The 10,785-nt window shown below is 56.8% G+C and overlaps 2 protein-coding genes across 2 annotated transcripts; both read right to left on the bottom strand.

The window, feature by feature from the left end:
- Positions 1-385: 385 nt before the first annotated feature.
- LOC120322600 (protocadherin gamma-A10-like) lies at positions 386-4,065 on the bottom strand. Its single transcript, XM_039378324.1, has one exon. It carries the CDS (start codon positions 2,933-2,935, stop codon positions 386-388), a length of 2,550 nt encoding a protein of 849 aa, XP_039234258.1. The 5' UTR covers positions 2,936-4,065.
- A 390-nt stretch (positions 4,066-4,455) lies between these two features.
- On the bottom strand, positions 4,456-7,559 carry LOC113993347 (protocadherin gamma-B5-like). The gene has a single exon (XM_027731355.2). The coding sequence runs from the start codon at positions 7,078-7,080 to the stop codon at positions 4,570-4,572; it is 2,511 nt and encodes an 836-aa protein (XP_027587156.2). The 5' UTR covers positions 7,081-7,559; the 3' UTR covers positions 4,456-4,569.
- Between the last annotated feature and the right edge of the window lie 3,226 nt (positions 7,560-10,785).

The raw sequence follows: 10,785 nt of genomic DNA, 5'->3' as shown, positions 1-10,785 counted from the left end.
ATCTTTAAGCAATTAGTGAAATACATCATATCGACCTGCAGACTAAGAGAAGTACAACACCAAGGCTCCCAATACTTACTTTCCCAAGTAAGAAAGAAACTCATATTGTGTAATAATGAAAATGGACAGAAAACCCCTAAAAATGAACACTTTTTTTTTACCCTCATAATATGCAAACAGGTTTGCCATCTGCAGTTCAAAGAAATATCAACATTCTAAAGGCAAAGGACAAGCTGTTCCCCAGGAAAAACTGTGCCAGTGAACAACCTGAAACACAGTAATGACGTAATAAAAACTATAGATGAACCCCCAGTAAGAAGAAGATTCCCCGCTTCTGCCTCCTCCGCGTGTAAACCTGGGTAAGGAAAAGACGTCTAGATCCTCCCTACGAGTAACACAGATCACGGGGTGAAAGAGCAAGAGAGTAGCGAAAGGAAACGTCGCCGAAACACTCGACTTCAAAGGAACTCACCGGCAGAGGGGCGGGGTCCGCCTGCTGGGCACCGGCAGGTTCCTCGTCTCCGAGCAGCGGCGCGGGCTCGTCGGGCGGCGGCCGGGCCGGCAGGGTGTCGCAGCAGCTGTCGGCCGAGAAGCGGAGGTGGCTCTTGCGCGAGTCGGCCGTGAGAGACACGTCGTGCGAGTAGGAGTGCAGGAAGGCGCGCACGCCGTCGATGCCCACGAAGTGCGTGGCCGGCACGCCGCGCAAGGCGCCGCTGCCCGCCGCCAGCAGCTGCTGCTGCGAGCGCCGCCAGCGCCGCAGGCGCAGCGCCAGCAGCAGCAGCAGGAAGGCGACGAAGAGGCACGACACGGCGGCCACGGCCAGCACCAGCCAGCGCGTCAGGCTGCCGCCCGCCTCGCCCGCCCCCGCCTCCGCCTCCGCCCGCGCCGCGCTGCCCAGCTCGGCCAGCAGCTCGGCCACGCTCTCGGCCAGCACCACGCTCAGCGTGGCCGTGGCCGACAGCGCCGGCCGCCCGTGGTCCTTCACCAGCACCACCAGGCTCTGCCGCGCCGCGTCGCGGGCCAGTGGCGAGCGCGCCGTGCGCACCTCGCCGCTGTGCAGCCCCACGCGGAACAGCCCCGGCTCCGTCGCCTTGGCCAGCTCGTACGACAGCCACGCGTTCTGACCCGCGTCCGCGTCCACCGCCACCACCTTGGCCACCAGCGCGCCGGCCTCGCTCGACCGCGCCGCCAGCTCCACGCCCGACCACACCGAGCCCGACAAAGCCGCCCCCGCCGCCGGCGGGTACAGCACCTGCGGCGCGTTGTCGTTCTCGTCCACGATCACCAGCCGCACCGACACGTTGCTGCTCAGCGCCGGCGAGCCGCCGTCCTCCGCCCAAACCCACAGCCCCACCTCGCGCACCTCCTCGTAATCGAACGAGCGCAGCGCGTACAGCGCGCCCGTCTCCGCCTGCACCGACACGTACGACGACAGCGGCCAGCCCCGCACACCACCCTCCCCCAGACGGTACCGCACGCGCGCGTTCTCCCCCCAGTCCGAGTCCGTCGCCCGCACCCGCAGCACCAGCGCGCCCGCCACGTTGTTCTCCGACAGCCGAGCGCTGTAGCGCTCCTGCGAGAACACCGGCGCGTTGTCGTTCACGTCCAGCACCCGCAGACACAGCACCCTGCTGCTCTGCAGCGACGGACCACCGCCGTCGGCCGCCCGCACCGTCACGTTGTACTCCGACTCCTGCTCCCGGTCCAGCTCTTTCGCTGTCACCACACGGTAGTAGCTGCCCTGCGAGCTCTCCAGCCTGAACGGGAGGCTCCCGTCGAGGGAGCAGCGCACCTCGCCGTTGGCCCCTGAGTCACGGTCCTGCACATGCAGCAGGGCTACCACAGTCCCCGTCGGGGCGTCCTCCGAGATCGCGCTCAGGGCCGATGACACTGTCAGTTCGGGTGCATTATCGTTGATATCTGTAACGGTGATCGCAAATTTAGCAGTGTCGAAAAGTGCTCCACCATCATGCGCCTGCACCTCCAGTTCATAGTAGTCCCCTTCCTCGAAGTCCAAGTTCTGCAGCAGCGTGATCGCTCCCGTCTCAGGATCCAGCTGGAGTATCTTCGAGGCTTTCTCCGTGATTTTTTTTAAAGAGTATTTCACTTGCCCATTCAAACCCTCGTCTGCATCTGTGGCCGTGACGGTGACCAGGACGGAGCCCACGGGCACGTCCTCCGGCACACGCACCGTGTACTCCGCCTGGCTGAACACGGGCGCGTTGTCGTTCGCGTCCAGCACCGTCACGCGGATCCGCGCCGTGCCCGTCCGGGACGGCTCGCCGCCGTCGCTCGCCCTCAGCACCAGCTCGTGAAACGCCGCCTCCTCCCGGTCCAGCGCCTTCGCCAGCACCAGCTCGGGACGCTCATCCCCGCCGGGGCCCGTCTGCACGGCCAGCGAGAAGTGCTCGTCGCCGCTCAGCTCGTAGCTCTGCAGGGAATTCTGTCCAGAGTCGGGGTCGTGAGCCTCGGCCAGGGGAAACCGCGACCCCGGGGCTGTCGTCTCGCTATTTCTCTCTTCCACTTCTGCCTCTCGGAAGCTGGGCGAGTTGTCGTTAATGTCCGTGATTTCCACTTCGATTTTATAAACCTTCATTTCCGCCTCCACTATCAGCTCACAGCGCAGCACGCATTGCTCCACCAGCCGGCACAGCTGCTCTCTGTCGATCCTCTCGGCCGTCACTAAATGTCCCGTCTTCCCGTGCAGACCAAAATACTGTGTCCTACCTCTGTCTACAACTCGGACGCCACGGTCTGAGAGCGCCGGCAGCTGCAGCCCCAGGTCCTTGGCCACGTCGCCCACGAACGAGCCCTTGGGCATCTCCTCGGGCACCGAGTAGCGCAGCTGCCCCCACGCCGCCTCCCAGGCCGCCAGCAGGACGCCCCACAGCAGCACTCGCTGCCGCCGGCCCCAGCGCCTCCCCGCCGCGCACATCTCCGCCGCCGCACCGCCGGCACCGCAACACCGCCGGCAGATCCCCGCCGCCGATCGCCGATCCGGCTCCCGCTCCGGCTACGACTTGCCGTTCCCGGCTGCTGTCGCCGACCCCTCTGCCTCGCTGTATCTCGGATCCGCACCGCCGGGACGATCGGAAACAGACCGCTTCCCGACCCAGGAATCCAGCGATCCAGCGATCGAGCCGGGCCGCAGCGGGCGGGGCTGCAGCGCTCCGACCTTCCTCTCGCTCCTCTCGGTCAACAGCGGCGCCCGCAGCCTCCTCCCGGCACTGCACGCACCGAGCGCCAACGAGACATGCCCGCCCTGCCTCGCCCACGGGAAGCTCAAAAAGATGGCACATTCGCCGCGGAAATGTCGGGTCCAGTACAGTGGAGACCTGACGTTATGTTCTTTCTACCGCACGGGAAAACATTCATGTTATTGTGATAATCTATAGATACAAAGTTCTCTAAATATGGCGTGCAGAGTATTATGAATCTGCTACTCCATAGTAGAAAAGGACAACATGTTCCCTGCAACTGCAGAGCATTTGTGTCAGTCGTTCTCTACGGTTTCCTCTCCGAGCGTCAACACTCGGACACCTCAAGCCACAGTAGATTCCCAGGCCCTGAGCAATTGCACATAGCAACAATGAAGACACCTTCTCAAAAGCAGCAATTCTAGGGACTGCCCTTCCTTCTCTCTTTTTTACTTTTCACTTGCACATCCGAGGCTGCTCTGAACCAGCCTGCATTGCTCTCCTCCAAACAGTACTTCCCAATTTTTTATTACACCCTAAACATAAGGCCCTGCTTTTGCATACAGCTTAGTGCTCCATTCTTGATCACAGCCTTAGCGAGAGATGCTATCAAGCATTTCTGAGATCACATTCAATCTGCCTATAGAAAACAATCTCAGGAACGGTAAATAGGAAGCAGTCAAACTCTGAATGAGAAAAAATCGCAGAAAGAGAACAAAGAAATAAAGCTCTGATAAAATAAATTGATCTCACTACAACTTGCCTTTTCTGTAGCCCACTTACACCAAAAAGTGGGACGGCACAGGGTGGAAGGTAGGCATTTTCCTTAGGGAAGAACAACTGTCCTTTCCTCTAGCAACTTTCCTTAAAACTCCAAAATAACAAACAGGTCACAGTGTATCTACACGGTACAGAAGGATCAGGAAGGCAAAATCTCATTATTGAGCGTCAATCACATTGCCAACTCCACAACGCGGAATTAACAGATCTCTGTCTAAGTTATAAGTATCGACCTTCACCGGGACTAACCCACACTATTTCACACAACAAAAGCTTTGCAGAAAAACCTGAGCAGTTGAACAAAGAGGTGCTGTCGTTACGTTACTGCGCTAAAAGGAAAATTAATAAAAGCAGAATGTAGAAGCAGACCTTTACAAGTAGTCTACGGTTTTCTGCAGCATAAGCTGAACAACAACAACCTCCCAACTGAGCCGACATCTGTGACAGCTCATGAGGCAGGAAGTGCCGGTTCGCAACGCCTGCTGCCTAAAAAGGGGCAGAGTTATTAATCCGCGCTTATGGAAACAGCGACTGGCACTAACTGCACCAGAACAGACACAAACCCCAAGAGCCCACTGCCACCTGCATACCCTTAGGAAAACCTCAGAAAGAGGGAGTGAAGGCTCTTACAGACCTGTGGTGCATCGAGGTCGGCAGGCGGCTGTTCCACGACGGCGCTGTCGCTCGGACTCGGCTTCTCGCAGGGCTCCCCGGCCACAAGCTCCTCCGCGGGCACGATGGGCAGCGGCGGCGGCGGCCAAGCGGCCTCGGCGGCCAAGCGGGGCGGCGCCGCCACGCACAGGTTGTAGGAGTAGGGCAAGGTGCCCTCGCAGAAGTCGGCCGGGAAGGCGGCGCCGGCCAGCGACAAGCGCTGCGCGCCCAGGCAGCGCAGCACGCCGGGCGGCCCGGCCCGCCGCAGCCGCGCCAGCACGGCCAGCGCCACGCTCAGCACCAACAGCGCCGACAGCAGCGCCAGCGCCAGCACCAGATAGAACTGCAGCTCGCCCGCCGCCTCGGCGCCCGCCGCCCGCTCGCTCAGCTCCGGCAGCGCCTCCTGCAAGCTCTCGGCCAGCACCACGTGCAGCGTGGCCGTGGCCGACAGCGCCGGCTCGCCGTGGTCCTTCACCACGGCCACCACGCGCTGCTTGGCCGCGTCCCTCTCCGACACGGCCCGCGCCGTGCGCACCTCGCCGCTCTGCAGCCCCACGCGGAACAGCGCCGGCTCCGACGCCTGCACCAGCTCGTACGACAGCCACGCGTTGCGCCCCGCGTCCGCGTCCACCGCCACCACCTTGCCCACCAGGTACCCGGACGACGCCGAACGCGGCACCACCTCGAAAGCCGAACCCACCGAGCCCGGCGGGGCCGCTCCCGACGCCGCCGGCGGGGGCGGGTAGAGCACCCGCGGCGCGTTGTCGTTCTGGTCGAGCACGAAGACGCGCACCGTGGCCGTCGAGCTGCGCGCCGGCGACCCGCCGTCCTGCGCCCGCACGGCCACCAAGAACTCGCGGCACTGCTCGTAGTCCAACGAGCGCTGCGCGTACACCGCGCCGCTCCGCGCCTCCACCGACACCAGCGGCGCCGCGCCCGCCGCGCCCGCGCTGCCGCCCGACAGCCAGTAGCTCACGCGCCCGTTCGCGCCCGCGTCCAAGTCCCGAGCCACAACGCGCAACACCAGCGCGCCCACCGCGTTGTTCTCCCGCACGTACGCGCTGTACGACGCCTCCTCGAACACCGGCGCGTTGTCGTTCACGTCTGACACCTCCAGCACCAGCTCCGCGCTGCTCCACAGCGCCGGGCTGCCCCGGTCCCGGGCCACCACCGTCACGCGGTGCTCGGACGCCTGCTCGCGGTCCAGCGCGCTCGCCGTCACCACCTTGAACGAGCTGCCCCACGACGCCACGATCGACAGCGGCGCCTCTCCCGACAGCTCGCACGACACCTCACCGTTCTCGCCGGAGTCCGGGTCGTTCACGTTCAGCAGAGCCACCACGGTGCCGACCGGCGAGTCCTCGGGCACGGGGCTCGACAGTGACAGAATGGTGATCTCGGGGGCGTTGTCGTTCTCGTCTATGACGTCAATCTGGACTTCACAATGACCAGTGAGTCCGCCCCCGTCCCTCGCTTCCAGACCGAAGCTGTATTTATTCTTCTCCTCGAAATCGAGGGGCCCCTCGGTCCTGATCTCACCACTCTCTTTGTCGATAGAGAACAACTCGCGGATCCCGGCCGGGACGTTGACAAAGGAGTAGGAGACCCGCCCATTGGACCCCGCGTCCGTATCCGTGGCCCGCACCTGCAGCACCAGCGAACCTGCCGGCAAATTCTCGGCCACTCGCGCGTCGTAGACGTTTTTGCTGAACACAGGCGGGTTGTCGTTTAAGTCCGTCACGTTGACCCGAACCTGAACAGCCCCGGACCTCGCAGGATCCCCCCCATCCACTGCCGTCAGCACCAACTCAAAGGAGCTCTGCTTCTCCCTGTCCAATGCTCTCTCCAGCACTAATTCCGGCTGCTTCTTTCCACTTGTGATCTCCTTCACGGCCAGACTGAAGGACGGGTTGCTGCTGAGTTGATAAGTAAGCAGGGAATTACTTCCCACGTCCGCATCTTGGGCCATCTCCAGAGGAAAACGAGCACCTGGAACCGTCCATTCACCTATTTCGAGCTCCAAAGCATCCTTGCTGAAGGACGGGGAATGGTCATTCACGTCCTCAATGGACACCTCGACACGGAAGACGTTGAGCGGGTTGTGCACCAGCGCCTCGAAGCTGACCGAGCAGGACAACGACTCGCCGCACAGCTCCTCCCGGTCCAGCCTCTCGCTCACGTACAGGTTCCCGTTCTCCTCGCTCACCGTGAAGTATTTCAGCTGCTTTTTGCCGGCAGACGCCACCCGCAGCTTGCGCGCCGGCAGCTCGTCGGCGCTGAGCCCCAGGTCCCGGGCCAGCGGCCCCACCAGCGAGCCTCTGGGCAGCTCCTCGGCCATGGAGTAGCGGAGCCGCTCCGCCGCCGCCCGCCAGCACAGCCACAGCAGCACAGCGCCCAGCACCGGCGCTCGCCCGCCGCCCGGCCCGCCGCTCGGCCTCCGCCCGCCCGACATCGCCCACAGCGCTCGCTCGCCGAGCTCGCCAGGCTCCTGCCGCCGCCCCGCCTCCCTCGCAGCCGCTCGGCGCAGCCACAGCAGCGCCCGACAAAGCAAACCCGGACCGCCGCCGCCTCCCACTCGCACGCCTCTGCTGCCCGCGCCGCCTCTCGCCTCTGCTGCCCGTGCCGCTGCCGCTCTGGCCCGCACTGCCCGCCCGAGCCAGCAGCCTGCGGGGACAGCACGCACAGGCGGCGGCGGCGGCGGCTCCAGCAACGCTCGCCGGCGGCCCAACAGCGGCACCCGGAGGCGCCGACACAACACTGCAGCCGCCTCACGCCCGCGCTCGGCGGGGAACAACTTTGGCCCCGGATGGGGCTGCAACGGCCCTGGGGTCTCTCTTCTGGTATTATCAGCAAGCGCAGAACCTCTTGCCTAATGCTTAGCAGGAATTCTAATGATTAGAGGAAGAACACTAGTCCCATATCCATACTGAAAAGATTTTGTACTACAGTTCGTTTTTAAATAGTATGGCTCTATTATAAGGACTTTTATATCTAGTAGCCTTATCTGGTGCAAAAACTAACCAGGAAATACGTGTGCTACAGCAATAAAGAGATTCCCTCCTCCACAGTCAGAGCATAGAAAAAATAAAATCTAAAAAGAAAGTTGCTTACATGCTTTACAGATTATGTGTCACTCGTACCCCAGATAAGGTTGTGAGAAATGGCAATCAGGTGGCTAAATGTTGTCCACAGCCACCTGTGGAAGTTCATTTCCACTGTGTGTAAGGTTACCCAATATGGATAAGACCCACTGCAAATTGTAAGAAAACGCGATAGTCAGAAGGAAAACCTTGAAGACCCAGTCACAGCTCTTTTCCAGAGCCACTCAGTTCATGCCAAACCTGCCAATCTTTTCACCCTTTGCTGATATTTCATTTTCCTACCCACACATGTCTCTGAAGCCCATGCAAAAGACTTCACATTGCTCCAAAATGCTCAGGTCTGATAATGATTTAGAGCAACAATTAACACTGATGGGGAAATGTGAATCTCTCGGGTAGTGGACCTGCACTCAGACCCAAATCACTGGACTCCCTGGCAGAGGAAAAGAAATCAGAGCAGGGCAGGCTCTGCACTGAGCACATTCTGACACCCACTACTCTTCAATGGGCAGAAACTCTCAGTGCTCTTGGTGGACACTCCAAACTCCAAGGTCTGCCATAAGAATTGTTTGGACATTTCTACCACTTGGAGTTTGGGAACTTCCAGGTAAAAGTCCTATCATCTGGTCAGCACATCAAATGACAGCATGACCAGCTGAAAGCTGTACAGAGATTTCTGATGAGTCCTACACAAATCCAAAACCTCCTGCTGACCTCATTGGAACAGGTACATCAGCTCTGGGATTTTCAGTTGCTCTGACACAACTCTGCCTTCAAAAGTCATGCCCAGAGCACCTGGAAAGCCACTGAGGCCTTGAGAGATAAGGTAGGCAAACTGCACTGATTTCTAAGGGTGACTAGGTCTCCCTTAACTGGACTAGGTGACTTTATGACACTTCAGAACAACAATGCTCCCAGGCACTTAATAAACCAAAGAAGCCAAACCAAATACCTCCCACTGTCCCACATGGCGCTGATTATTCTTTACTGTGATAAATCCAAGTCTCCACAATGTAGGAAATCACACACAGGAGTATGTAGTCCTGTAGTGCCCAAAGAGATAAAGACAATCCCCAGACTGGTGGGATTGGCCAGCAGTACTGTACAAGCTGTATTATGTTGCAGAGCTTGCCACAGAGGGATCAGAGGTGACTTCTGCTATGCAATAATGCTCTTTGATCTTGTTTAATCCATGTTACCCACTTGGAGTCAGTGGATGTGGCTGCATGCAAGTGTTCTCCAGAAGATCCATATTGCAAAGCAGAAACTCAAATCTCCAACCCATTTCTGATTATCACTGAACAAACCCCAAAGCTCTAAGTGGCCCCTTGGAGGGAAATACAGGACTCCTTGAATGTACAGGTGCTTTGCCACAACTCTGCCTTAAAAAAAACCACTTCACAGAGCACCTGGAAGTCACAGAAGTCTGAATCCACACACAAGGCCCCAAAGTCTTGCTTTGGACCATATAGTAGGGGGGGTTATTTTTGGAAATACACCAGTCCTTGTGACATTTTCGACTTTGTGTCCTGTTCAGGAATTGGAAGCTGTAGGTGTAAATGCCTTATCAAAGGCCTTGTTCTAAACAGAGCGACTTAGGAGGGGCCCAGTTTTAGCTTCTGCCTAATTTTCCTCACATGTAACATTCTGTCTTCCTGTGGTTCTCAAGGAAAGTCAGTCTTTGTTGCAAAACAACTCTCACAGTTACCAATGGGATAGAACAATCTGCAAATGGAAAATGGGAAGCATATTATAGCAGGAAACAAAGCTGAAGGAAGATCAAGGGTGGGAAAATGGAATATTGACTTGGATTATACTCTCCATTTAAAAGTGACAGAAAAATCTAGATAGAGAAAGGAGGTTTCACATAGGAATTAAAAACTATCCTACAAATATGTCATCATTCTGACCCCTCTAAAGCCCTATTCAACTTTGCAAAAATATCACAGGAGAAGGTAGCGAATAATGATCATATAGAGGAAAAAACCACGTTTGTTTGCTCACCACCATTCTGAGAAGATATATAATTCCATAAATAGTACAGGAATGATAAAGAGACAAACTACAAGAGGAGCAGTCCTCCACCAGAGACTGGGTCATTGAACTCTGCACTTGGGGAAATATCTTCCCCTCCTCTGTCACATACACTGTTCCACAAAAATGTAACTTTGCTGAAGTCCTGTTGACAGCTGTTGACTCACAGCAGAACTGGAATGCAAAGCTGTGCCACTCACATCTCCTGCCTTCCACACCAGCTATAACATGACAAAAGAGGCACTGAAGAACAAGGCCTTGCTAAATATAATTAAATGTACATATGGAGAAGGGCATAGAAAAAAAAAGAGATGAGCAATGCAAGGAAGCATTAAGAGTGTTCTCATTAAGAGAGCATCTTTAAGAGAACAGCATTAAAGAGGACATCTCAGTCAATATTAATGAAATCCATGTAGCTAATTCTATTAGAGATACACCAGAGTCCACACCTAAGACTAAGACAGGACCTGGATGCATCCAAGCTCCAACAGGGGCTTAGGAAGTCAGGGGATTAATTCAATAAAGGTCCTTTATGTGTTTCATCCATGTAGTAAGTGACAGAGTGAACCTTAACATCAAACTTTGTTAAAGACACACTTGAACAGCTTCCTATTAAGCCAGTTTTGATAATACCTCTGAATGGGATTCCTTAAGTAAATGAAATCATTCATTAATGACATCTAACCATGTGTCATCCTTCTACATGCAGAGTGAGTGGACAAAAGCTCTGTTTTCAGAGCTCTACCATTGCCTTTGAAAACAGGGAAACCAGGATCACAGAAAAAATGGCACAGGCCTTGACACACCATGAAATCAAACTATTGCTCAGACAAAAACTCAGGAATTCACCTAATTGCCTAACAGGAATTCAGCCTCTCACCCTCTTTGCTCTACATTCACAGCCTTTAGTTACACCATGGACAAATCCAACTCTTGGCCAGATGTCCAGCACAAGTGAAAAAGCAAGTGACATTCAGGTGAAATTCAGCAATATCTTAGGGAACCAGAAGTATATCCAAGTC

Source organism: Pipra filicauda, unplaced genomic scaffold, assembly GCF_003945595.2.
Source record: "Pipra filicauda isolate LSUMZ 115617 unplaced genomic scaffold, ASM394559v2 scaffold1352_size33246_pilon, whole genome shotgun sequence".
NCBI classification, from domain to species: Eukaryota; Metazoa; Chordata; class Aves; order Passeriformes; family Pipridae; genus Pipra; species Pipra filicauda.
This window is presented reverse-complemented; position numbering and strand designations above follow the sequence as displayed.